Raw genomic sequence first — 26345 nt, forward strand, 5'->3', positions numbered from 1 at the left:
TCGCCCTGCTTTGGCCTTGGTCTCGTCTCAGTCGCGCCCTGCCTTGGCCTTGGTCTCGTCTCAGTCGCGCCCTGCCTTGGCCTTGGTCTCGCCTCAGTCTCGCCCTGCCTTGGCCTTGGTCTCGTCTCAGTCTGGCCCTGCTTTGGCCTTGGTCTCGTCTCAGTCGCGCCCTGCCTTGGCCTTGGTCTCGTCTCAGTCTGGCCCTGCTTTGGCCTTGGCCTCGTCTCAGTCTTGCCCTGCCTTGGCCTTGGTCTCGTCTCAGTCTCGCCCTGCCTTGGCCTTGGTCTCGTCTCAGTCTCGCCCTGCCTTGGCCTTGGTCTCGTCTCAGTCTCGCCCTGCCTTGGCCTTGGTCTTGTCTCAGTCTCGCCCTGCTTTGGCCTTGGTCTCGTCTCAGTCTTTCCCTGCCTTGGCCTTGGTCTCGTCTCAGTCTTTCCCTGCCTTGGCCTTGGCCTCGTCTCAGTCTCGTCCTGCCTTGGCCTTGGTCTCGTCTCAGTCGCGCCCTGCCTTGGCCTTGGTCTCGTCTCAGTCGCGCCCTGCCTTGGCCTTGGTCTCGTCTCAGTCTCGCCCTGCCTTGGCCTTGGTCTCGTCTTGGTCTCGAAACACTCTGGTCTTGATGATGTCAGTGTTATATTATCAACATTGAAACTGAAATGATTTTTGGTCAGATTTTCAATATTGAAAAATTGATGGTGGCAAAACCTTGGTTCAATGTTGATATAAAGTGACTTTTTCAACATTGAAAATAAGATGCTGAGTCCACATCGATATTACTGGAAATACTCAACATTGAATCAATTTATGCTCGGGGATGATCAATCGACATTGATTGATGGCAGGTTCTGTAACATTGAATCAATTTATGCTCGGGGATGATCAATCAACATTTATTCATGGTGGGTTCTGCAACATTGAATGAATTTATGGTCAGGGATGATCAATCAACGTTGATTCATGGTGGGTTCTGCAACATTGAATCAATTTATGCTCAGCGGTGAAATCAATATTGATATACGCATTTGTCTTTTTAGTGTGTATTAATTATAATAATATACAAATTACAATTTCACCGTATTTGTATTAAAAATAATACTTTAATGTAGATGACACACACTCTTTAATTCAGAGTAACTTCAGTTAAATATACAGGCATGAGGTGGACGTTCTCACACATGCACAGTTCATCTGGCGGACTTCTGGTTTAAACTGGGCCGCGAAGAGAAGCAGCACGTGAAGCAGCTCGTTGGAGGTCGTCAGACAATTATGCGTGAGTATATTCTACTTTTTAAAAGGATAAATGGCTGTTTCTCAGGGCCCAAATTTAAGAAGTATGGAAAATGGTCAAAATCTAACATTGATATTAAACTGAACTCAGTTACATGTAGCAGAAATATGCTGGACAAAGAAGAGATCTTACGCTCAATTTTCCTTTTCTCTGGGCTGCCTTAGTCTCTGGGATAAGCTCCTGACCCCCCATGACCCAGAACGACAAGCAGCTATGGAAAATGGGTGGATAGATGGATAAATGGATGATTTTTTTTCTTACTAATCTACAAATTTGTAACTTAATGACCAGCTCTTGTTCATAGCCTGGGCATTGCCTATATTGTCAAACATCCACAGCCTGTGGTTAAATCTGTGTCCCAGTTTCAGCATCATTGTGAAGTACCAGTTTAATATTTGACCTGACAAGTAATACTGACCTCAGTATTTGCACTTTACAGTCGGAATTCCCCAGTTCAGCAGACAGGAGTGTCACTCCTGAGTCCTGCAGGTCATTGTTACTCAGGTCCAGCTCTATCAGGTGTGAGGTGATTGATCTGAGAGCTGAAGTCAGAGCCTCACAGCATTTCTCTGTGAGATTACAGCTGTTCAGCCTGGAAAAGAAAAACATCAAGACTCAGACACACACATTATACACCAGTCATGGCACTGATAGTAATATTAAACAATCTTATATTTGAAATATAAAAAGCAGAGTAGCTTAGGATGAAGTACAGTGTGCAGAGTACTGGACATCATTGACATGATATAATTTTTGAAGCCATTTTAATTATAAAAGGTTCCCTGTTATTCATCAGCATTTTCTGCCCCAGAAACAGAATGCTAAGGGCATAACATCATAGGATGTTCTGCTTTATTTCTGTCCCAGGAGTTCAGCAGGAGTTTGGATTTGGGTTAATAAGCTTTTATGTTCGCTGCAGCTGGGATAACAAACAGGATGAACTTCAATCCAGGCACTTCAGATTCAGGTTTAGTTTGGGGAGCATGTGCTGATGTAGCACGTTGCTGCACCCCCCACACTGAGACACTCCTCGGGATACCAGCCAGCGACCTCCCTGGCAGATACAAGGTCCAGTCCCAAACTCCGGAAATAACCATCCATCTGCCACAGCTAGGTGTTACATGAGCATTTCCTTGGCCTGGTCCAGCCACTTGGGTCCTCAGCAGTAAGGATCTTGCAAGCCGGATCACCCTCCGGGAAACGCGCCACATGGCCATGGTGCCATAACTGACACTTCCTCACAATGCAGGTAATGTGCCTCATTCGGGACTCCTCTAGCAACCGCTGAATGTTGCTCTTGACAAGGTTGACATTCCCCCTGCAGACAGGTGCACCACGGATAGCTGTGCCTAAGAAGTCATCGAATGCCTGGTTCTTGGTATTTATCCAGGACACCCGCAATCCCAGACACTCAGACTTCTCGTTCAGTCTTGAGAGCCCCAAACAGAGCCTCCATTCACAAGATCACTGCCTATGGACAGCCATACCACCAGCCTGGAGAAGTTCGCCCCAGATCCCTGCGGCCTTCCCTACCCCCAGCTGATTCACCACCCATGCAATCACAGTGAGACTAGGTGGTTCACAGCCAATCGGAGGATCAGCCGCGAGAACTATGGACCCAGAGATGTTAAACATCCTAGCTGGAGGGTCAGCATTAAACAACAGCTCAAAGTATCCAGCCTAGTGGGTCACAGCTACAGTGTCACCCGTAAGGACCGTTCCATCACTCGCCCTGACTGCAAGTCTCTGAGGAACAGATTCAGATGTGTGTAATGCTTCGATTCCTCTGTAAGCAGGTCGTGGGTCACTAGACCATAGATGGTGTGTCACATGCTCACAGATTCATCTAACAAACGTCTCCTTATCTGCCCACAGAGCTGTATGTCTCAGTTCCCAGTACAGACTGGAATTGCCACCAAGTCAGGCACTGCGACTCCTCTCGATAATATCCAGGGTGCCCTGCGAGATGAAACATCTCCTTCTGGGATCACTGGCAACACCAACACAACCCTCTGCAACCTTCAGGGTCTTATCACGGAAGGTCTCCCACGTCACGTTACAGTCAGCAGTCACACCCAAGTCTGAAAGTTCCTCACACAAACCGTGACATCAGACACCATTGGGAGGAGCAGATCCCCTACAGCAACAGCTACTCCCCAAGTATGGCAGCCATCAGACTGATCAGACCAAAAGTAGCTATATCCACCTATAGAGATCTTGTCACTCCCCTGTCTGCGTACCTCAGAGGGTGCTGCCACCGAAACGTGGAGTTTACGAAGTTCCCCTGACAGCAGAGGAAGATGGAAGATGGAAGATCTTGCCGGAGAGACAAGGTGTTCCACGCACCTACCAAAATGGGTCGCCTTGAACTGGGACCAAAGTGCCGCTATGCAGCAGGTGACATCTCAGCACCACACCAGCCCCAATCCCCAGCAGGCCTGAACCTACTGGCTCTCAGACGATTTCGACTCGTCCGGGGATGGGGCTCCCGAAGGCTTTCCCCTATCCCCTGGTGTGTGCAGCCTTCCTGCGGGTGGCTGAAGCAGAGCTACTCCCGTGGAGAGCAGAAGAGTATCGTGCTTGTTTAAATCGAGCAGTTGTGAGCTGTTTTATGGCGGCTGGAATGTCAATCCCTCCACCAACCCCCAAAGAAATTGTTTCTCTACAAGTTGGAGGACCGCTTGTAGGGTCAGATGCAGTTTAGCATCATACCTAGGACCAATCGGGCACTTAGTCACTTCAAATGAATTTACATCCATTGGTCCATGAAATTGAAAACTATTGAGAGTAATTGTATTTAAATGTAATGTATTGTATATAGTAATAGTAATAATTGTATATACCCATATCTCAGTATCTCCAGTTTACAGTGTGGAATACCCAGTAATACCGACCTCAGTATCTCCAGTTTAAAGTGTGAATCTCCCAGCCCAGCAGAAAGCAGCTGCACTCCTGAATCCTGCAGGTCATTGTCACTCAGGTCCAGCTCTCTCAGGGGGGAAGAGTTTGATCTGAGAGCTGAAGATAGTGACTCACAGCATTTCTCTGTGAGTTTACAGCTTTCCAGCCTGGAAAAGGAAATGTGTCAAGCTATATATACATAGACCACACATACAGGTATATCACACACATGTAACATAACATATCAAAATAAACATTTTAGTTTTTAAGTACAATAAGAGGCACAACAAATACTTAAAACACAATTTGCATTAGAATCCCTGAAAAAAAGGAGCCCCTCCATTCCTCCCCACACAAGCTGCCCGCCCCCTCTTCAGCTCCACTAACACCTTTTGTTTTGCAAATGAATCACACTCAAATGATCATAGTCACCCCCAGCCAGAAGTTACGTCTTCAACTCAAGTCTGCTTCTTACGAGTTTCGTACCATGTAGTCTAAGGAATCGTATAATACACACATTGATATATAGTAATTTGAAATACAGTGCAGCCCCGTATCTGCTGATTCGGTTACCACAGATTCAGTTATACGAAATATTTGATATGATTAATATAATTAACACAACACTGTTTTCTGTGTCTATCACTATCTGCGTAAACGTATGATGAAATAAGCAATGTTTTGTTGACAATGTTAAAAGAGAAAATATTTATATAGAATAAGATGGTATAAAAGAAAGACACGTTTTGTATGTGCATTGCATACAAAAAGATTGCTCTGTTATGAGTACAGTAGTCCGTCCATATTCCCGGGTGATACGTTCCAAGATGTACAGCTGACAGGATGAACTAGTAGTTCTCAATTCTGTTCCTGGCACTACAGACTGTTTTCATTCCGGCTGACACTGCTTTCAACCTGCCACATTCATTATTAGCCTACTGAGGACAATATAAACCTGATTATGGCAGGGATGGAATGAAAACAGTCTGACGGGGGGGGGGGGGGGGGGCGCCAAGGACTGGACTGAGAACCACTGGCTAAAACCATGGATAATAGCGACCCATCTGTGGGTATATAATGTTATTTTCTTGTACTTTCATGTGGTAAAGTTTAATTGGTTAATTAAGCACGGCAAAACATTACAGGCATTAAATACAGTAATGATAAAGTACCGTGTACATTATTATACAGAGCGGTACTCTGTAAAATGAAAGGGATTCTAATGTTTCAGGCTAACACACAAGAGACGATAGAGCAATGAAAAAATATCATGTAAGGGATAACGAACCAAGATAAACATGCTTTTCACACTCCTAAAAGGACGGAAGAATAGTGAGAAAACATACAGCTACAGAAGTTTAACTTTTTTTAGACCAAGGTAAGTCATGGATAACAAACCAGGGATGTGTATGTAATGTAAGTTGTGTAATGTAGGTAATGTAAGTTAATGTATCAGATGGTAGAAAAATAATGGAAGAATGGGTGAGAGAGTGAGTGAGTCAGTGTGATTTAAGTGGTTACTAGAAGGAACAGTAATATATAAAATCAACACTTTCATAAAAGGTATGAAGTCATTTTAGCTTATATTATAATTCCACACAGTACTAAGTCACCACACAACCCATTAAGGACCCTCCATCCCACATTTTCACAGACATTCAACGCTCTGTACCGTGGAGAACCTCACACTGATTTCTCTCCAGCATCAAGCTGAGAAACTGAAGCCTGTCAAAGTCATTTTCCTTTCTTTTTCACCTCTTCTTGTTAATATTATTTTGTTCTTACTTTTGTGATGCTTCACACAGCAAGATGAGTCTGAACCGAATCCGGGCAAAATACCAGATCTTGCATGGTGTCTTTTTGCAAAACGACCAATACTGGTCTGAATATTAGCAAATCTGGCCCGTGTTTGCACTAGAATCAAAAGTTAAATTAAGATCTGCTCCAAAGGTGGCTAAGAAACATGTAGCGACTTTCATGTGTATGAATGAGCCATTCACACCTGGCCAGACCCCCCCCTTTATGGCGCTGATGGGGATGTATCTGGATCGCGTTTCACCGCTGCGTTGTTCGTCAAATTACCCTGCGAATGCGATTTGAATACACAGAAATGCGGCTATTTAGAATGCGAATAGCGATCTTCAGCTGAGGGCAGCACTGCACGCCCCCGATGCAGGTAAAACAAAGGTGACATGGTTTACTTTTTTTCCGATTTAGCCTAATTTTAAAAACTTTAATACTTCCGACAATTTACGTTTTGAAAAGAAGACAGATTACGGATTTAGTCAGCATTTTTTCATGTTCTTACAATAAGATTTCAGCGAGTTATGAATTGAAATACACGAGAAAGATACGAGGCATAGCCGATTACTGTATGCTGTCGACTCCAGAGGGTTCATGTAAATTAGGAACTATAGTGGTCCTAAAATTGAACCCTGCAGTACCCCACTATGAACACAGGCCCACTTTGTGCCTCTAATAACTACCCGCTGCTTCCTGTCTGTTAACCAGTTTTCGATCCAAGCTGCTACAGTTCCTAAAATCCCTGCAGCTTTGAGCTTAAGCGAGAGCCGTTTGAGGGGGACAACATCAAAGGCCTTCTGCAAATCTAAGTAGATCACATCGTAGGCCTTTTTGTGATCAATTTCTCTTGTAGCTAATTCTCCAACTGAATACTGTACAACCCTTGTCAGTGGGTTAAACAGTGCCTCCTTTGGCACAGAGCACGTCTGTTAGAAAAAACACAACGGATTAAGAGAAGACAACACATTTAAAAATTAAATTTGCTTATTTTTTGTTTTGATTATATTGTGTCATTCTTATATATGAACCTTGAATGTATGTTCTAAAAGGTTTCTACCAGTAGATGGCGCCAAGTAAGTCTGCGTGTGTTGGTTGTAGCTATTCAATAAAGGGAGCGCGCGAATGAAGAACGTAAAAAGAGTTGTCTCCGACCTTTGTCTGTGTAGCTCGGTGTGTAATACAAGTGTGCAGATGGATACAAAAAGGGAGCAACATAACAGTCATCTTTATGTTTTTACGTTGTGTTCATTTTTTTGTATTGTGTTAATGTTGATGTGCAGTGAGCTTTCCGTAATTATCAGCATATATTTTAAAAGAATGTTAAGCTCCTACTACCAGGATAGACATGTCACATCCTCAGCCAGGATCAGCTGAAGCCAGCAGAGGGCGCCAGTGAGCAGCCAGCAATAGCAGTCTTCTGGAAACTCTGGGCTCCTCATGAACACAACTGCTGACAATAGCACTTACAAACCACTTATGGACCCGCTATACAAATAAACCCCGATTGATATAAAAGTAGAACCATGAATAACATCTGTACTTCTTTAGCAACAGACATATGCAAAAACACTTACAGAGCTGTCCTGGATTTCTTGACCACAGGCAGAAGCCTCTGAAGACCTTCATCTGATCTGATGTATTTCTTCAGGTCAAACACATCCAGCTCCTCATCTGACATCAGCATCACAAAGGCCAGAGCTGAGTACTGTGCAGGTGAGAGGTCATCTGCTGAAATGTTTCCTGAATTCAGGTATCTTTGTACTTCCTCTACTAGAGAATTGTCGCCCAGTTCATTCAGACAGTGGAACAGGTTGATGGTTCTTTCTGGAGATAAATTCTCCTGTATTTTCTCCTTGATGTATTGGGATGTTTCCTCAATTTTATGTGAGCTGGTTCTTGTCTGTCCCAGTAGTTTTTGTAACAGAGTCTTACTGGAGTCTGTTGAGAGGCCCAGGAGGAAGCGGAGGTAGAGGTCCAAGTGTCCATTCTTGCTCTCTAATGCCTGATTCACTGCAGTCTTCAGCAGGTCAGCTGATGAGTTTGACAGAAACACATATAAAGCAGCGAGATACTCCTGGATGCTCAGATGCACAAAGCAGTACACCTTCTCCTGGTACAACCCATACTCCTCTTTAAAGACTTCTGTGCACACTCCAGAGTAAACTGAAGCTTCAGTGACATCAATATCATTCTCTGACAGATCTTGTTCATAAAATATGAGATTGCCTTTCTCAAGGTTGTCAAAAGCCAGTTTACCAAGTTTTAAAAGGAATTCCTTGCTGCATTCATTAAGCTTAGTTTCATGGTTTTTCATATACTTGTCATTTTTTAAACTTGTCTGAAAGATCAGGAAGTGTGTGTACATTTCAGTCAGAGTCCTTGGAATTTCTCCCCTGTCAGTCTCACTAAAACACCTCTTAAGCACAGTGGCTGAAACCCAGCAGAACACAGGTATGTGGCACATGATGAAGAGGCTCCTTGATGATTTTACATGTGTGATAATCCTGCTGGCCAGGCTCTGATCATTAAATCTCTTTTTGAAATATTTCTCCTTCTGGGCATCACTGAACCCTCGTATCTCTGTCACCTGGTGGACACACTTAGCAGGTATCTGATTGGCTGCTGCTGGCCGGGAGGTTATCCAGAGGAGAGCGGATGGGAGCAGATTCCCCTTAATGAGGTTAGTCAACAGCACATCCAGTGACGTTTTCTTTGTTACATCAAACCAGCTCTCATTGTTCTGAAAATCCAGAGGAAGGCGACACTCATCGAGACCATCAAAGATGAACAAGACTTTGTACCTAAACAGCTCAGTGGATTGAAATGATTTCAGTTCAGGGACAAAGCGGTGAAGCAGTTCAATCAGACTGTATTCATCCTTAATCAAATTCAGGTCCCGGAAAGGAAGAGCAAATATGAAGTGAACATCCTCGTTTGCTTTTCCTTCTGCCCAGTCGAGAATGAATTTCTGCACAGAGACTGTTTTCCCAATACCTGCCACCCCTTTAGTGAGTACAGTTCTGATAGGTGTCTCACGCCCACATAAGGGTTTAAATATATCATTGCACTTGACTGTAGTATCTTCTGTTCGCCTTTTCTTGGATGCTGTTTCAATCTGTCTCACTTCATGTTCATCATTGACTGCTCCAGTCCCACCTTCAGTTATGTAGAGTTCTGTGTAAATCTCACTGAGAAGTGTTGGCTGTCCTTCCTTAGCTTTCCCTTCAAATACAGGCTGACATTTCTTCCTCAGGGTATGTTTCATTCTGTGCTGACATTGTGACAGAAGATGCCCTGAGATTAAATGAGAAGTAAATGTTATCACACGATATTACTAATAGAAGCAAACCTAAATGAAATTAAATGATAAACTGAAATTTAAAACGTTTTTTCACATACTATTTTTCTCTGGCCAAACAAACAGAGATTGAGATACAGCTCTTACTTTTCTGCAGAGTGTCAGCGATATCATTTTGCTCCATTGTCTTCAAGATGTGCAGTGCGATCAATAGGGTTCCCTCTCTACCACAGGCCTTCTGCATCTGACCATCACTGTCCAGGTCATTGTCCTCCTCCAGCTGAGGCTCAGAGCATTCTGGGTAATTCTGATGTAGGTACCTCATCACCTTCTTCAGCTCATTCTTTAGGTACTTTACAGCATTTTCCTCTAGTGACTAAAATAAAATTACAGTTGACATATTATCTCACCTGGCACTATATGTCTTTGAAATATTCTTACTTGTGAATTACAGCTGTAATATTTTCCTTTTGACAGGATGAAGTACTAATTGTACATCTGTAGATGTATGGCAATTTAGATAAAATAAAAAAAAAACACATTTCAGTAATAAATGCACCTTAAGCATGGATGACAATTCTTCTTCATGGGGATCTGAATTACATCTTTTCACTGTGTCTCTGTGAATAAAACATAAATATCCATCAATTAATCAGGCCATCCTCCAACTGCTTATCCTGGTTTGGGGGCGCGGTGGGTGGGGGGTCTATTTCAAACAGAAAGGGCCTGAGATATGGGTTCACTCTGGAGGGGATTCTAGTCCTTCACAGGGCACATGCACACAGGCGATCACATGTCATGGGAACAACCACAAAAACGGAGGCCAGGGGTTTCATAACCAAGAAGACACTGTGTTCTGCTCTGTGAGTGGAAATGCATTATTACTCGTGGTAATGTGTAAAACCATTAAGGAAGCTACTACAAGTGTTCAAGTGTGGAGATGGATTTAAGATTACAAGCTGTAATGCTATGGTCGCATGTCACTGTAGGCTTTGTACTGTAATACTCTCTGTTTTTAAGAGAGTATCATGCCTGCCTGCTTGTCCATTCATGGGTCTGCCTACAGCTTGGAAACCACTGGATGCTGTAGGCAACTGAGCCTAAATACAAACAAAAGAGTTTGCCTAGAGTCAAGCATACCAGTGTTCAGTCTAGTCAATGTAAACCACTTTCAGCCTTAATCTTTGGATGATTTATCACTTTCCAGCAATACTTTGTTTTAGAAATCATCATTAAATGCCTGATATTTTCCATTTTAGTTTTGAGCAGTGCTATAATGCGCATGAAGTTCTCTCAACTGAAACAACTCGGTATAATGCAGGGATATTATTTACAGACTTTGGGTGAAAGAGAAAAGTAATGAGTTTCTGAAACATCGAAGCACATAAAACTATTCTAAAAAAATACATCTATGAACAGTGAAAATGAGCTTTGCGGGCTCCTTTCTTAGTGGTCTTGAAGATTGCAGAGCTGTGGTGCTGTTGGTCTTTTCCTGATAGATGATTTTATAGCATGTTGATGTTGAGTCAGAGAAAAACTCTTGGAGATGAACAGGACATGTCTCCAGAGTGGTATATGTTTTGATGGTATGGTGGTGTATTTGATTGCCAGTCCTGCCTTTGGATGATTAACATAAGTGGAAAGGTGTTGGGACAGTTGATACCCTTTATGTGTAGCTCCTGGTACCACCCTCTCCCCTGTAGACCAATGGTGCTGCATGTATATTTGCATAACATGACACAGTACAGTTTTTGACGTAAGAGAGTTTGTTTTTCAATCCACCACAATTATGATTAACAGGGCAAGATAACAAAAACCACAGAAATGGCTCCTGCATGTTAGGCAGTGACTAAATGAGATGGTCTAGTTAACACAGCTTAACGAGAAAAGAACACATTGACTGAAAGAAAACTATTATCAATTATAAGCCTTGTTTCTCTTATAAGGTTAAGCTCTGAATGAAAACAGCCAGCCACAAATAACTAGTACTACAGGCATTCTGAAAGACCCACAGAATGTGGTAAACACTAATATCAGTGCCATATCATCCTCAATCGTGATGGGTTTATAAAAATTAAGCTTACTGAAAATCTGAATATTAAATCAGCAAAGTGATTTGATTTGTTCTGCCTTTGTCCAGTATTATCTCTGACCATCACCTTATAACGTTCAATATTTACCTTCCTCAAAATATTACCCCCCCGACTCGCTTCTATGCCAAACGTACAATCATGTCAAATACAGCGAGGAACTTTATTGATAACCTCCCTGAGCTATCGTTTTCAACCAAACTAATGTCGAATCCTGCTGAACTTCATAGCATTACAAATGATTTAGCATCTACGCTGGATTCCACCCTAGGTAAAATTAAAAAAAGACCATAGTAAATAAAACTGCTCCTTGGTATAATGACCACTTGCGCACTTTAAAACAGGAGATACGGAAATTAGAACGTAAGTGGCATCAAACTAAACTAGTGGTGTTCGAACTAGCATGGAAGGAGGCTATGGGTAGCTATAAAAAGGCTGTTAGTGACGCTAAATCAGAGTATCTGTCACAGCTAATTGAAATAAACAAAAATAATCCTAGATTCCTATCTACTATGGTGTCCAAGCTGACTAATAACCAGACTACTACTCAAAGTGTGCCCGCGTTATTTTCCAGTGACGACTTTATGAAATTTTTTGACCAAAAAATATGCTCAATTAGACAGAACACTTTGAATACTCCGATAACTTCATTCTCTGGCCTCGACACAACATATGCTAATGCTGCAATCACCCTATTTACCAGGGTTAACCAGTCAGAACTGATGTCCTTAATCTTATCTTCAAATTTATCTACTTGTTTGCTAGAACCCTGTTCCAACAAAATTATTCAAAGAGATGCTCCCGGCATTGATTGAACCGCTACTAGTAATAGTTACTGTAACTCCTCAATCAGCATCGGCCATCTAACTAAACCTCTTAAACTAGCAGTAATTAAACCTCTATTGAAGAAGCCAAACCTGGATCCCTTGGAAATGATCAACTATAGAACAATCTCCAATCTACCATTTATCTCTACAATAATACAGAGAGTTGTAGCTAGTCAACTAACATCATTTCTGAAGGATAATCAGATTTATGAGAGATTTCAGTCTGGGCTTAGTGCTCATCATAGCACAGAGACTGTTCTACTGAAGGTAGTAAATGACCTTCTCCTGTCTGCTGACCAAGCCTGTGCCTCGCTCCTAGTGCTGCTTGACCTTAGTGCTGCTTTCATTGCTTTGCAGATGATATACAATTATATATATCAGCCAAACCAGAAGATAGACAGCAACTTCAGAGAATGGAAGAATGTTTAATTCATATCAAAAAGTGGATGTCAGACAACTTCCTCCAGCTGAACCTAGACAAGACTGAGGTTCTTCTTACTGGCACTAAAGCCACCAGAAGTAAACTATCTGACATCAGAGTTAATCTGGATGGACTACCTATTACACCAAGTACTGTTGTTAAAAACCTTGGTGTTATTCTAGACTGATCTTTTGTTCGATGCACATGCTTCTAACATTAGCTGTACCGCCTACTTTCACCTGCGTAATATTGCCAAGTTAAGAAACACGCTCTTCATGCGTTTATTACCTCCAGGCTCGATTACTTTAATGTCTTATTCTCCGGCTGTCCAAAGAGGTCATTAAATAAACTCCAGCTAGTCCAGAATGCAGCAGCCAGAGTCCTCACCAAAACTAAACAATGTGATCATATTACCCCAAATTTATCTTCACTGCCCTGGCTGCCAGTTAGATTTTGTGTTGATTACAAAACGCTGCTCTTAACCTATAAAGCTGTAAATGGTCTTGCACCACAATATGTGATACAACTACATTCTGAATCATACGCTTAGATCACAAAATGCAGGTCTTCTATCCGTACCCAGAATAAAGAACGTTACTTTTGGGGGAAGAGCTTTTGCTCATAAAGCACCACAGCTTTTTAACACTTCCTATTAGTGTTCGGAACTCAGACACAACTTCTGCTTTTAAGTCAAGGGTTAAGACGTACCTCTTTAGCCAGTCTTTTGGCTAGTTAAATCCCCTTTTCTAAGGTGAAGGGAAATCTGGAGATTCATAGTCATTTGAGATTAAAGGTGAAAGGGGGGATTGGTGCTGTCGCCCTGCCACTCTCGCCGATCACTTAAGTTGTGGACGGCGGGTTGGCTTGACGCCAAATCCCCTGAAAACCCTCTTCCTGCTAGAGGGAGTTTTTCCTTGCCACTGTCGCCTCAGGCTTGCTTGGTGGGGTTCTGGCCAGTTAAATGTAAAGTACTTTGTGACAATGACTGTTGTTAAAAGCACTATATAAATAAAATTGATTTGAATTCTTCTATCCCTAGCAGTGGTCTAAAAGCAATGAGGCCACCACCCATTATATCTGTTTTAGCAGAAATACACTCCTTCGACCATTAAGATTGTTCTCACCTTTTTTCAGCACTGCTAAATATGTCAGGCAGTCTAATTTCATAATCTGTATTTTCTAACTCGTGCCATACATTTCACTCACTTTTATACCACCGGCGGTTCTCAGGGGAGCGTGGCTGGTTTTTTTATACACTGATTGAAGAAACCATCATATACTTACTTAAACAAAATCTCATTTCAAGAACAGTGTTCCAATGTTCTTTAACTAACCCTAACACAGTTCTTTGGTTATTAAAAGCTGAGCTGAAGTAAAACTTGCATAAAAGGAGAAAAGCCCATGTTGGTCTGACTCTCTTATTATGGTGGGTTAGTAAAACACAGCAGCTGAATTCCAAAATGAGACGTTAAAATGGGGCAGATATGGGCCACCCATGTTGTACCATTGTACCACCCATATGGGCTTATAATCTGGGAGGAGGTGGAGACACATTGACTTAACACTCTAGGCTGTAAATTGAACACTTATAAGAGTTAATAAATATTAACACTAAAAACAACACTCATTGCACACTGTAAAGTGTTAAAGGTAACACTGAATGGTGTGGACACATATAGCCCATAATTATGACCTGTGGTATAAAAGTGAGTAAATAAGAATTTACTGATAAACAGTTGTATGCAATTTAACACATTCTCGTAATGACCAGGCCAAGACAAACTATAGTCTCTCAGCAGGAGTGTCAGTGTAAAGGCATTGAAACAAATTATGAAGCTTCTTAGATGATATAGCATCATTATTTAGCAGGGTTGAGAAAAAGGTGAGAGCTATCTCAGTGGCTAAAGGAGTACATTTCCTTCTAAAAGAGATATTATGTGTGGTAGTTTCATTGTTTTCATACCACAACTTGGGATAGAAGAACAAATCAAACCAGAGTAAGTTCTTTTTAGTGGATGAGGTGTAGCAGATACCTTTTAAATACAAGTCTGGAAACTTGTCTTGTTTCCTCATGGAGACTTTTTGTCTTATTCAATATGCTATAAAAAAAACCACAGCTGGGTTTTGCTTAGCTTGCAAAACCACAGCTCTCCAATCTTCAAGAACAGAACTAAATGAACAAGACTTCAATAACAAAAATATGTAAAAGCTGTAAGGTCCTTTTTGGTCAGAGTCTTTCTCATGAGGGTGGGTAAATCTGGGACGGCTCTTCTGATCCTCATATGAGTTCTTGTGTGCACATTAGAATGGGGTTGATATGGGTTACCCATATTGGTTTGTAATCAGGTAAGAGGTGGAGTCATAATGATTTAACAGTCCATGGTGTCGATTGAACCCTATAAATATTAATAAAGATTAACACAGTAAAAACAACATTCACGACACTCTGTAAAGTGTTAAAGGTGACACTGATTGGAGTGGATACATATAAACACCATGCAGTGTTAATTTAACATTGGCACATTTGCTGTTTGGGATAAAAAATATGTCTAATTTTATATTTATGGGATGAGTACCACTGCAGAATCACATTCTGACCTGAATTAGCAACATTCTAAATATCGCCTATGTAAGCAAAGCTATGAGTTATATTTACTTATTTGTTGAGTTGTTTGATAACTTGACAGGATATGCTAGTCAATCATTAACAGGCCATTATTTCTTTAAACATGTTCAAAATGAAGCCTTCGTCTGAGCATGATCTAATGAGTGGCTGAAAGGACATTCATTTGTTAAATCAGAAATGTCCACCGCAGAAGAATAAAATATATTGTCCAGTCGTTCTTAATGCATATACAGCAATGTACAGTTAAACCTCCTTTTTTACAGTTGTATGTTAAGGACTGAAATTTAAAATGCACTTTTCAATAATTAACTTTCAATTACAGGTCAAAGGAAATCAGTCTTTACTGTAATCCTCATCTTTTTACCGCAGATGTAATTTAATTTGAATTCAGACTCTCTTTCTGTTTAAATTCTCAAAAATGAGGGATTTGCTAAAGTTAAAAAGTTTTCATTATAAAATGTTTTCCTCAAGGCCTGTATGTACCTGTATGCCTGTTGACTGAGAGTCTGAGTCTTTTAAACAGTGTTTGTTTAAATGCACATTTACCTTTGATCTGTAGGTCCCTCTCTGAAGTTGGGTGGTTCTCCCATTGACCTGTCACTCTTCATGGAAACACAGCTGGGTACAGGGGAGTCTGCTCTCTCCATCAGGAGACTGTGGACAGAGAGAGGAAAGGAAATCCTTATAACATGAAAATAAATAAAAAGGGTTTAATAGAATTGTTGCTGCCTTCATTGCCGGACTAGTACAGGTTGTTGCCTATCTCCTGTTTATTTTACATTATTAACAGTAACATTTTATGTAAGGAAAATAAGGGACATATGTTGTATACTGAATTTTGAAATCTTTTAAAATGGATATAAAATATATGTTTTTGCGTCTTGTTAAGGTAAATAATACTAAAAAATGTAGTTTTGAAATGCATTCAACTTCCAAAATTAAATGAACGCAGCAAATGCCATTTAATACATGGTAGTTATGAACTATCTTTCCCTCTTAAGCTGACGGCTCAAGGAAATGTATTAAGTTAAAGAAGACCAATCAAAAAAAAAAAAAACTCCTGACGGGGTTTCTGTGAAAACGAATTCAGCCATTTATTGAAACCACTTGTCCTGTTCAGGATTGCGGGGCGTCTGGAGCACATCACGGAGGCTACGGGCACCAGGCGGGGAACAACCCCGGATGGGGCTGAACACGAAGCGTAACTAGAAAATACATACACAGTATGTACTGTAGTTATTCGGCACTTTTTCCATTGAATTCACGCACCCCGTTACCGCAACATGATTCACACGCAGTATCACATTCATAAAGAGATTAAGTGCGAGGAATTCGTGCCACATGTATTTATTGTTGTACTAACTACTACCTAAATCACTGATATAATAAGGCGTTTAGCTTGGAATTGGAACCAGCGACCGTCTGATCAAAAAGTCCGTGATCCTGGATCCTTCATCACGCTAGCAGATATTTCATTCTTCCGCTTCACGTACCTTAACGTACCATAAAACATTATGTCTATAATCTACTTTCCCACGCTCCTTGTTTAGACAACACTGTAGATAACGCGAAACCGTAATTGTTCTTGTGATTGTTATCTATATTGTAGCGACCGCGGGTTAGTGGAGCTGAACTGGCTAGGCTACTCGTTAGCTAACACAGCCAAACTGAGAGCGCTCGTGCCCCATACACCGCGCGACCCCGAGCGTCTCAGCAGCAGGTCTGTAATCCCTGAATGATCCAGTAGGAAACAGTAGGGGTTCACACCAAACATTTATTTTACCCTGTTTCCTCTGCCTCTTTTAACGCTGCTGACACCGCACCCCTATCACGCTCCCACCACACAGAGTCGCGGTGTCAGCCAACCATACCAATTCAACCCGCCCCACAGAACACACATCAACTTCACTGTGGCTAACATTAACATAACACAACATGAGAATCAAACACATAGGAACTAGCAGAACGATAGAAAATACAGACAACACAATACCCAGAATGCACCTGGCTAACAACCCCAGCCAGGTCATTACACAGCCCCCCCCCAAGAGGTTCAGTGTCCTCACAACCTTAACTGTCCACTATGTAGTCCAGCAAATGTTCAGGCCGGCGTCGAGTACGCTTCGGCCTTGACTGGAAATCCACGGCACCCCCATTTGGGCCAGGCGTAGGGAGCAAGGAGTCCCCAGGCTGCACGCCAGTCTGTGGGTCGGGGGCAAGCGGACGGTACGGCGCCAGCCGGTCCTTGTGTAGCACCACCCGCCTTCCCCGCCCCGGCATCCGGACTCGGAAGACCACCTCTGATAGCTGTTCCAGGATCTCGCCCGGGCCTTGCCAGTGACTCATGAGCTTGGGGGTCAGCCCCCGCTTCCTCTGGGGGCAGAACACCCAAACCCGATCTCCGGCCCCTAGCAGGGGACCGTGTGCACGGGTATCGTACGCCCGCTTCTGGCGAGCCCCAGCTCCCTCCAACATCCGTCTTGCCAGCTGATGCACCGTGTGCAACCGCTCCCTGAGCCGCCGGTAGTAGTCCATCTCTGGTCCACCAGCAATCTCTGGCTCAGGGGGCGCCCCGAACACCAAGTCCACCGGGGTTCGGAGCTCCCTTCCGAACATTAACGCTGCAGGAGTACACTGACTTGACTCCTGCACTGCTGTCCGATACGCCCACAACACAAGGGGCAGATGTTGATCCCAGTCCCTCTGATGCTGGCTGGTCAGGATGGCCAGCTGGGTGGCCAGCGTGCGGTTGAACCGCTCAACCAGACCATCGCTCTGAGGATGGAGGGGGGTGGTCCTCGTTTTTCTCACCCCCAGCCTCCGACACACTTCTCCCAACACCTGGCTCTCAAAATTTCTCCCTTGGTCACTATGGAGCTCCTCCGGTACACCAAACCGCGTGAACATCTCGTCCACCAGGGTCCGCGCCGTCGTTGCCGCACTCTGATCTGGCACCGCGTACGCCTCTGGCCACTTTGAAAAATAATCCATCGCGACCAGGACATACCGGTTGCCGGCATCAGTGACAGGGAACGGACCCAGGATGTCCACTCCGATCCGCTCCATGGGCGCCCCGACTAGGTATTGCTGCAATGGGGCATGGGAGCGCTGGCTGGGACCCTTCTGTGCCGTGCAGTCGTCACAGCAGTGAACATGGATCTCTACGTCCTGACGACACCCCGGCCAGTAGAACCGCCGTCTCAACCGCCGCAACGTCTTGCCATTCCCAAAATGGCCAGTACCTGCAGCCCCATGAACCCAGCGGAGGACCTCAGGCCGCAAGGCCCGGGGAACCAGGAGCTGGAGTATGTCGCCTCCACCGTCTGGCGCTCGCCACCGCCGGTAGATTACACCGCCATGGAGCTCCAGGTTGTTCCACTGGGAGTACAGTGACTTCGTCTCGGGCCCCTGGGAAGACACGGCGGACCGGTCTGGCCGTGTCCCCGCCTCCATCCAGTCCCTCACCATCCCCAGCGCTGGATCGCTCACCTGGTGCTGCTGCAGCTCCGCTGCGGTGAAAGGCTCCTGCCCTTCATGCTCACCCTCGGGTTCTGCTGCTGCCGATGTCGGACCCCGGTCGAGCTCGTCCAGGCGCCTGCAGTACCGGCACTCATCCGCAGAACAGGGGCGCCTGGACAGAGCGTCGGCGTTAGCGTGCTGTCGCCCTGGTCGGTGCTGGGCTTCGAAGTCGTACTCCTGCAGTATTTCCAGCCACCGGGCCACCTGACCCTCTGGCTGGCGGAAGTTCAGCATCCAGGTTAGGCTGGCGTGGTCGGTCCTGAGCAGGAACTTAGTGCCCAGGAGGTAGGGTCGGAAATGACGAACCGCCAGGACCACAGCCAACAGCTCACGCCGGGTAACACAGTAATTCCTCTCGGCCCGGCTGAGGCTGCAGCTGTAGTATGCCACCACCCGCTCCCCAGTCTCTCCCCTCTGGGAGAGCACCGCTCCGACCCCCACGTTGCTGGCATCAGTGTCCAAAAGGAAAGGCTGGCCGGGGTCAGGATATGCCAAGACTGGGGCACTCACAAGGGCAGTTTTCAGCTGTTCGAAAGCCGCTGCACAGTCCTCAGTCCAACCAAACCGCCGACCCTTGTTGGTCAACTGATGCAAAGGGCTAGCGACGGTGGCAAAGTCTTTTACAAACCTCCTATAATAGGAGGCCAGCCCCAGGAAGCTTCGTAGCTCGGCGACGTTCAATGGGGGAGGCCAGTCCCCCACAGCATCCACCTTCTCTGGGTCAGTAGCCACCCCTTTCTCGCTCACCACATGTCCCAGGAACTTCACCTGGCGAGCGAGAAGGGTGCACTTGGCCGGGTTCAGCTTTAGTCCAGCCCCCCGGATGGCGGTCAGGACCTCTCGCAGGTTGGCAACAGCCTGTTCAAAGTCCTTGGCATGAGTCAGCAGGTCATCCAAATAGACCACGCAGCGGGCACGGGGAATGTCTTTGAGGACCCTTTCCATTAACCTTTCAAACGTGGCTGGTGCATTGCATAGTCCGAAAGGCATCACCCTAAACTGCCACAGTCCTTGCCCTATGGTGAATGCAGTCTTGGGCCGTGCCTCAGTAGCAAGCTCCACCTGCCAGTACCCACTGCGGAGGTCTAGCGAGCTGAACCAACTGGACCCAGCGATGTAGTCCAGTGCATCATCGATGCGAGGTAGCGGGTAAGAGTCCTTGCGGGTGACCGCGTTCAGACGCCTGTAGTCCACACAAGGGCGCCACCCCCCTGTTTTCTTCCGCACCATAACCACAGGTGCGGCCCATGGACTTTCCGAGGGTTCAATGACACCATTAGCGGCCATCTCTTTTATCAGTTCCTCGGCAGCTTGGCGTTTGGCGAGGGGCAGGCGGTGGGGCCGCAGCCGTATAGGAGCAGCTGCTCCAGTGTCGATAGTGTGCTTCACCAGGCCCGTCCTGGTGCAGTCCTCTTCCCTGGCGGCAAAAATGTCCATAAACTCCGCCAAGAGGCTCTGCAGCTGCCGCTGCTGTGTCGCACTGAGGTGCACCCCACTCCGCCGCCCAAGCTCCTCTACTGCAGCGACAGTCTCGGGTGGTGGAGAGACTGCCGAGCTAGGCGGCGACTCTGGCTGCGGGATGTTGGCCCTGCTTACGTTCACCCCCTGGGTCCTTTTCCGCACCTTCACCGCCCTCGACCCATGGCTGTGGCTTGGAGCTGTGGGGCTCGAGGGTTTTGGAGGTGCTGGTGGGGTAGGGGTCTGTCCCTGGCTACTGCGGCCCACTTGGAGGCGCACGGTCTCAGCACCAAGGTGGAGGGCAACTCCCGGCACATCGACCCGTGCCCCCCAGTGGGCCAGCAAGTCCAGTCCAACAATGCACTCGTCTGTTATGTCGGCAAGCCAGAACTCGTGGTTCACACTGTTCGTTCCCACCACCACCTGCAGAGTCTTTCTCCCCGGCATCACCGACTTTCCTCCTGTGACGGTGTACAATGCTGTGTGAGTAGGGGTCCAATCTTTCGGCAATGAACCGCCCGTCTCCGGAAGCACCCCATTCCGCAGCAAGCAGATAGTGGACCCCGTGTCTACCAGGGCCCGGCAAGACCGTCCATCAATTATACAGTCCAGGTATAGTCCACGGGTGGACCCACAGCGGCCCACCACATGATGAGTGTCACAGAGAGGGTTTAATGACTGGGGTGGGGGTTCCCTCGCTGTCCCGCCCCGCGGCCGTTTCCCGTCGGTGATGTCGCTCGGGCCCGAGGACTAGGTGCAGGACAGTTCCGGGCGAGGTGACCGGGCTCCCCGCACCGATAACAGCAGTCCGTCCGGCGCCTCCGACGGGGAACTGCCTCTGGTTGGGCTCGTCTGACCTCCTCTTCCTCATCCGATTGGGTCACGCTCATCTCTCGCTCGACCCCCCTGGCTGATCGTCGGGTCATTGGCTCGTCCTGCAGCACCACTTCAGCCCGCTCAGCCTCCCTCAATGCCTCCTCCAGGTCTCGGGGGGATGACAGCCGGACATGCTGTCGCAGCCTCTCCGGTGTGAGTCCCCTCAGGAAGGCGTGGAGACCCAGCTCCTCTTGTGCCGCTCCCGGGAATGTTGGATAGCCTCGTCGGGCATAGAGGCGGACGTCCGCAGCAAAGGACCCCAGGCTCTCTCCCTCGCATCGGCGGCAGCGAGCCAGCTTCTCCCTGCTCTGCTCGGCTGGTGGTCTCTGTCCGAACCTTCTGCCGAGCGCGGTGGTCAACGCCCGGAGGTCGCGCTGCTCCTCAAGGGGCAGGTCCAGCAGAACCTGAAGCGCTGGGCCCTCCAGTGCGAGCGCCAGATGGGTGGCCGTCTCTTCTTGGCCCCACCTGTTGTGAGTGGCAGCCAGCGTGACTTGAGCCAGGTATGGCTCCAGCTGCATCGCCCCAGTGTAGTGCTGTAGCTTAGCAGCTGTCCTGCCAGGAAGCTGTGGTGTGGCCCCAGCAATCCCCTCTGGCTGCGGGGATAGCAGGGGGCGGCTGTTCCAGGGAGCGCTGCGGCCCTCCGGCCGCCTCAGCTCGGGTCTTCTCCGCTGGGTCTCGTTAGCCATGCTTTCCAGGAGCGAGCAGTTGTCTCGGATTAGACGCTCTAATTCGCCTACGGCCGGCTCCATAGTGTCTGCTAGACACTCAGCGATCCCACTTCTGACACCAATTGTAGCGACCGCGGGTTAGTGGAGCTGAACTGGCTAGGCTACTCGTTAGCTAACACAGCCAAACTGAGAGCGCTCGTGCCCCATACACCGCGCGACCCCGAGCGTCTCAGCAGCAGGTCTGTAATCCCTGAATGATCCAGTAGGAAACAGTAGGGGTTCACACCAAACATTTATTTTACCCTGTTTCCTCTGCCTCTTTTAACGCTGCTGACACCGCACCCCTATCACGCTCCCACCACACAGAGTCGCGGTGTCAGCCAACCATACCAATTCAACCCGCCCCACAGAACACACATCAACTTCACTGTGGCTAACATTAACATAACACAACATGAGAATCAAACACATAGGAACTAGCAGAACGATAGAAAATACAGACAACACAATACCCAGAATGCACCTGGCTAACAACCCCAGCCAGGTCATTACAATATAAATGTGTCATTTCGCTTTACGTTAAGAAAATTCAACATTTTCTCTAACGGTACCTGCGTTGTAATTAGTTGCACTATATACTATTATACTTAACATTTAATTATTCTGAGAACTATTAAATTCTAGTGTCGTAGTGTGCAAATCATCCTTGTTCGATAATTAGATTAATTCGTAAACAGCAATCTTACCTGATAATAAAATATCTTTATATTATTCCGAAAACTTTTTCTTGTTTTATGAAAAGTGGCATCTTCCGTTTTAAATCTTTCACTTTCGTTTGCAGACGGTAAATTATCTGTGGACGTAGTCGAAGCAGAAATGGACACGGACTCGATGGCATGACGCAGGATTTTTGGGGTTATTATCCATGCAACTTAATAAGTATAAATAAGAGAAACGGAACACGCTCTTAAAACTTTAAGCTATCATAATGCACATTCTGAGTTATTTTTGTGCATTAGCACGCGATCTTAATCACGATTCACATTTGTTCCTCTTTCATTTTTTTAATACTGTAGCCAGAATTTCACGGCACTTTTAAATTCTGCGACAGAAACGTTCATAATATTTGCATAATAATCTTCAATGGAACGTTATATAGCACTTCCAATGAAATCATAACACAACACTTAAGGGTGAATTTCTTAAGGATATATGACACCAACATAAACCCTTCATGACAGCCGTCATATTAGGTTCGTGCCAATTTATAGGAAGGTTACATGGCCACAACGAACAGCAACTTAATCTGAAGGTGACCAAAGCGTCTGGAAGTTATGTATCCTGAACTTTTTTTACTTATTTTTTTAATTTTTCTATATTTTAAACTTTAAGTAAGACACTTATGCATTGTTTGAGTTTCATACAAATGGAAATTCAGATCTACTTTACAACCAATGAAATCAAATATATTCATTGTGCATTGGTTGTAAAGTAGAACCGAATCTCCCCGTTTCTGCCTCCCTTGCCAGACTTGTACATGATATTGTCTGTTTCCTGTTTCACGGGTTGCGAGCCCATATAATGGCATACAGGTACAAAATGGGTCGCCCATACCTGCCCCATTTTAATCTGCACACACGAAATCATAAGAGAATTATTATATCCACCCCAGAAAGAACATCCACATCCAGTTGATAGGAAGTCAGTCTTTACCGTAATCCTCACCCTTTTACCTCAGATGTAATTTAATTTGAGTTTTAAATTGAATACAGACTCCCATTCTGTTTAAATTCTCAGAAACGAGGGATTTGCTAAAGTTAAAAAGAAGCATTCATTATAAAATGATTTCCTCGTGGCCTGTATGTACCTGTATGCCTGTTGACTGAGAGTCTGAGTCTTTTAAACAGTGTCTGATTAAATGCACATTTACCTTTGATCTGTGAGAAAAGGTCCCTCTCTGAAGTTGGGTGGTTCTCCCATTGACCTGTCACTCTTCATAGAAACACAACTGGGTACAGGGGACTCTGCTCTCTCCATCAGGACACTGTGGACAGAGAGAGGAAAGGAAATCCTTATAATATGAAAATAAATAAAAAGGGTTTAATAGAATTGTTGCTGCCTTCGTTGCCGGACTAGTACAGGTTGTTGCCTATTTCCTGTTTATTTTACATTATTAACAGTAACATTTTATGTAAGGAAAATAATGGACATTTGCTGTATGCTGCATTTGAAATCTTTTAAAATGTATATAACATATTTGTTTTTGCGTCTTGTTAAGGTAAATAATACTAAACAAAAGTAGTTTTGAAATGCATTCATACTTCCAAAATGAAATGAACGCAGCAAATGCCTTTTAATGCATATAAAATATATTTTTTTACCTCTTGTTTTAAAATTATTTACTGGTGAAATGTACTAAACTTCCAAAATTAAATTAATGCTGCAAATGCCGAATTAATGCATGATATATATAAACTTTCTTTCCCTCTTAAGCTTAAGGCTCAAGTAAATGTATTAAGTTAAAGAAGGGCAATCGCAAAACACTCCTGACGGGGCTTCGTGCCACATGCATTTATTGTTGTACTAACTACTACCTAAATCACTGATATAATAAGGCGTTTAGCTTGGAATTGGAACCAGCGACCGTCTGATCAAAAAGTCCGTGATCCTGGATCCTTCATCACGGTAGCAGATATTTCATTCTTCCGCTTAACGTACCTTAACGTACCATAAAACATTATGTCTATAATCTACTTTCCCACGCTCCTTGTTTAGACAACAATGTAGATAATGCGAAACCATAATTGTTCTTGTGATTGTTATTTATATAAATGTTTCATTTCGCTTTACGTTCAGAAAATTCAACATTTTCTCTAACGGTACCTGCGTTGTAATTAGTTGCATTATATACTATTATACTTAACATTTAATTATTCTGAGAACTATTAAATTCTAGTATCGTAGTGTGCAAATCATCCTTGTTCGATAATTAGATTAATTCGTAAACAGCAATCTTACCTGATAATAAAATATCTTTATATTACTCCGAAAACTTTTTCGTGTTTTATGAAAAGTGGCATCTTCCGTTTTAAATCTTTCACTTTCGTTTGCAGACGATAAATTATCTTAGGATGCAGTCGAAGCAGAAATGACTCGATGGCATGACGCAGGATTTTTGGGGATATTATCCATGCAACTTAATAAGTATAAATAAGAGAAACGGAACACGCTCTTAAAACTTTAAGCTATCATAATGCACATTCTGAATTATTTTGTGCATTAACACGCAATCTTAAGTTTTTTTTCTTAGTGTAGCCAAAATTACAGGGATTATTTAAATTGTATTTCAGAAACGATTGGATGCACAATAACCTTAAATGGGATGTTATAAGCATTTATAGAGAAAGGTTGCTCTGCATATCGCTGCATGACACATGAGTATACATACTGTACGCTATTCCTGACGGCCGATATATTTTCACAAAAGCATTTATAAAGGTTCATTCCAACTTAAAGGAGGGTCACATAGCCACACAGTCAATGTTCCAGTGTTAAATTGGTTGGACCCTTGGATGATTGATATTATAATTATGCAGAAAGGTGTTAGGAGAGCTGTGACACCCTGTCCCGTGCAGCTCCTGGTACCGCCCACTCCCCTGTAGACCAATGGTGCTGAATGTATATCTGCATAACATGACACAATACTGTCTTTGACTTATTTTATTTATAATCCTCAGCGATTGTGATGACTAGGGCAAGAGAACAAAAACCACAGAATTGGATCTTGTAGGACTTGCTCTTGTGTCCTATCCAGTGACGAGATCTGAGGACTTGGCTGCGATTGTTATAATGCCGCACGGAAAAAGATATTGTAGGATTTACTCAATTACAGCAGTATTCTTGCACTCGTTTATTTTGTGGGCATATTTAAACAAAATTTTTTCTAGACAAGTATATGCAATTTTAGGAAATATAATATTTCAAACAAATTAAGTTAAAGCTCACCTACAGTGAAAACCCACCTAGATTGAGTTTAAGTTAAGGAAATTCGTTCAAATTATTTAAATTTAAAAGCTCAGTTTTTCAAGTTTCTTGAACTTGAATATGTTACTGAACAATAGAACTCTAAGATTTAAGCTATGTTCTGAACTCTTGTGAAATCCATCTTGATTTTTAACAATTATATGCCATTTGATAACCCAGCAGGTGAGCTGGTGAGTGAAGCGTTCGCTTGAACGTGTATTTGTGCCTGCTTAAATTGTAAGTGGTACCCAGAACCGATTACCTTTAGTAAACATGTCCCTGCCCCACCAATGTCAACAGCAACCACAACTCAGTGTCACAGTTGAGTTGCACATTAATGGACTTTGAGATGTTTCCTAAAGATCTCTAATGCTTTTTCCTTCTTCAAATGAAATAAAAATGGTGGATCGTTACCAAAATTTTGGCTTAGTGTTACCAGCGATACACCTCGATACGCCATATTGATTTTGTAAAAAAGAGGTTTCGCTGAAGCCCAAAATGAATGGGAAGGAGCTCAAATGATTAGTGTAGCTCAGATGTTTTAACAACCATG

General features: G+C 44.4%; 1 protein-coding gene across 1 annotated transcript in view; it reads right to left on the bottom strand.

The window, feature by feature from the left end:
• The window catches only part of LOC125722753 (protein NLRC5-like), a 519818-nt gene that overhangs the window by 306435 nt on the left and 187038 nt on the right, over positions 1-26345 (bottom strand). The window contains exon 13 of the mRNA XM_048998943.1: positions 1701-1874. Coding sequence (XP_048854900.1) covers positions 1701-1874 — 174 coding nt within the window. The remainder of the gene's footprint in view (positions 1-1700; positions 1875-26345) is intronic.

This window comes from Brienomyrus brachyistius, unplaced genomic scaffold, assembly GCF_023856365.1.
Source record: "Brienomyrus brachyistius isolate T26 unplaced genomic scaffold, BBRACH_0.4 scaffold42, whole genome shotgun sequence".
Classification (NCBI taxonomy): domain Eukaryota; kingdom Metazoa; phylum Chordata; class Actinopteri; order Osteoglossiformes; family Mormyridae; genus Brienomyrus; species Brienomyrus brachyistius.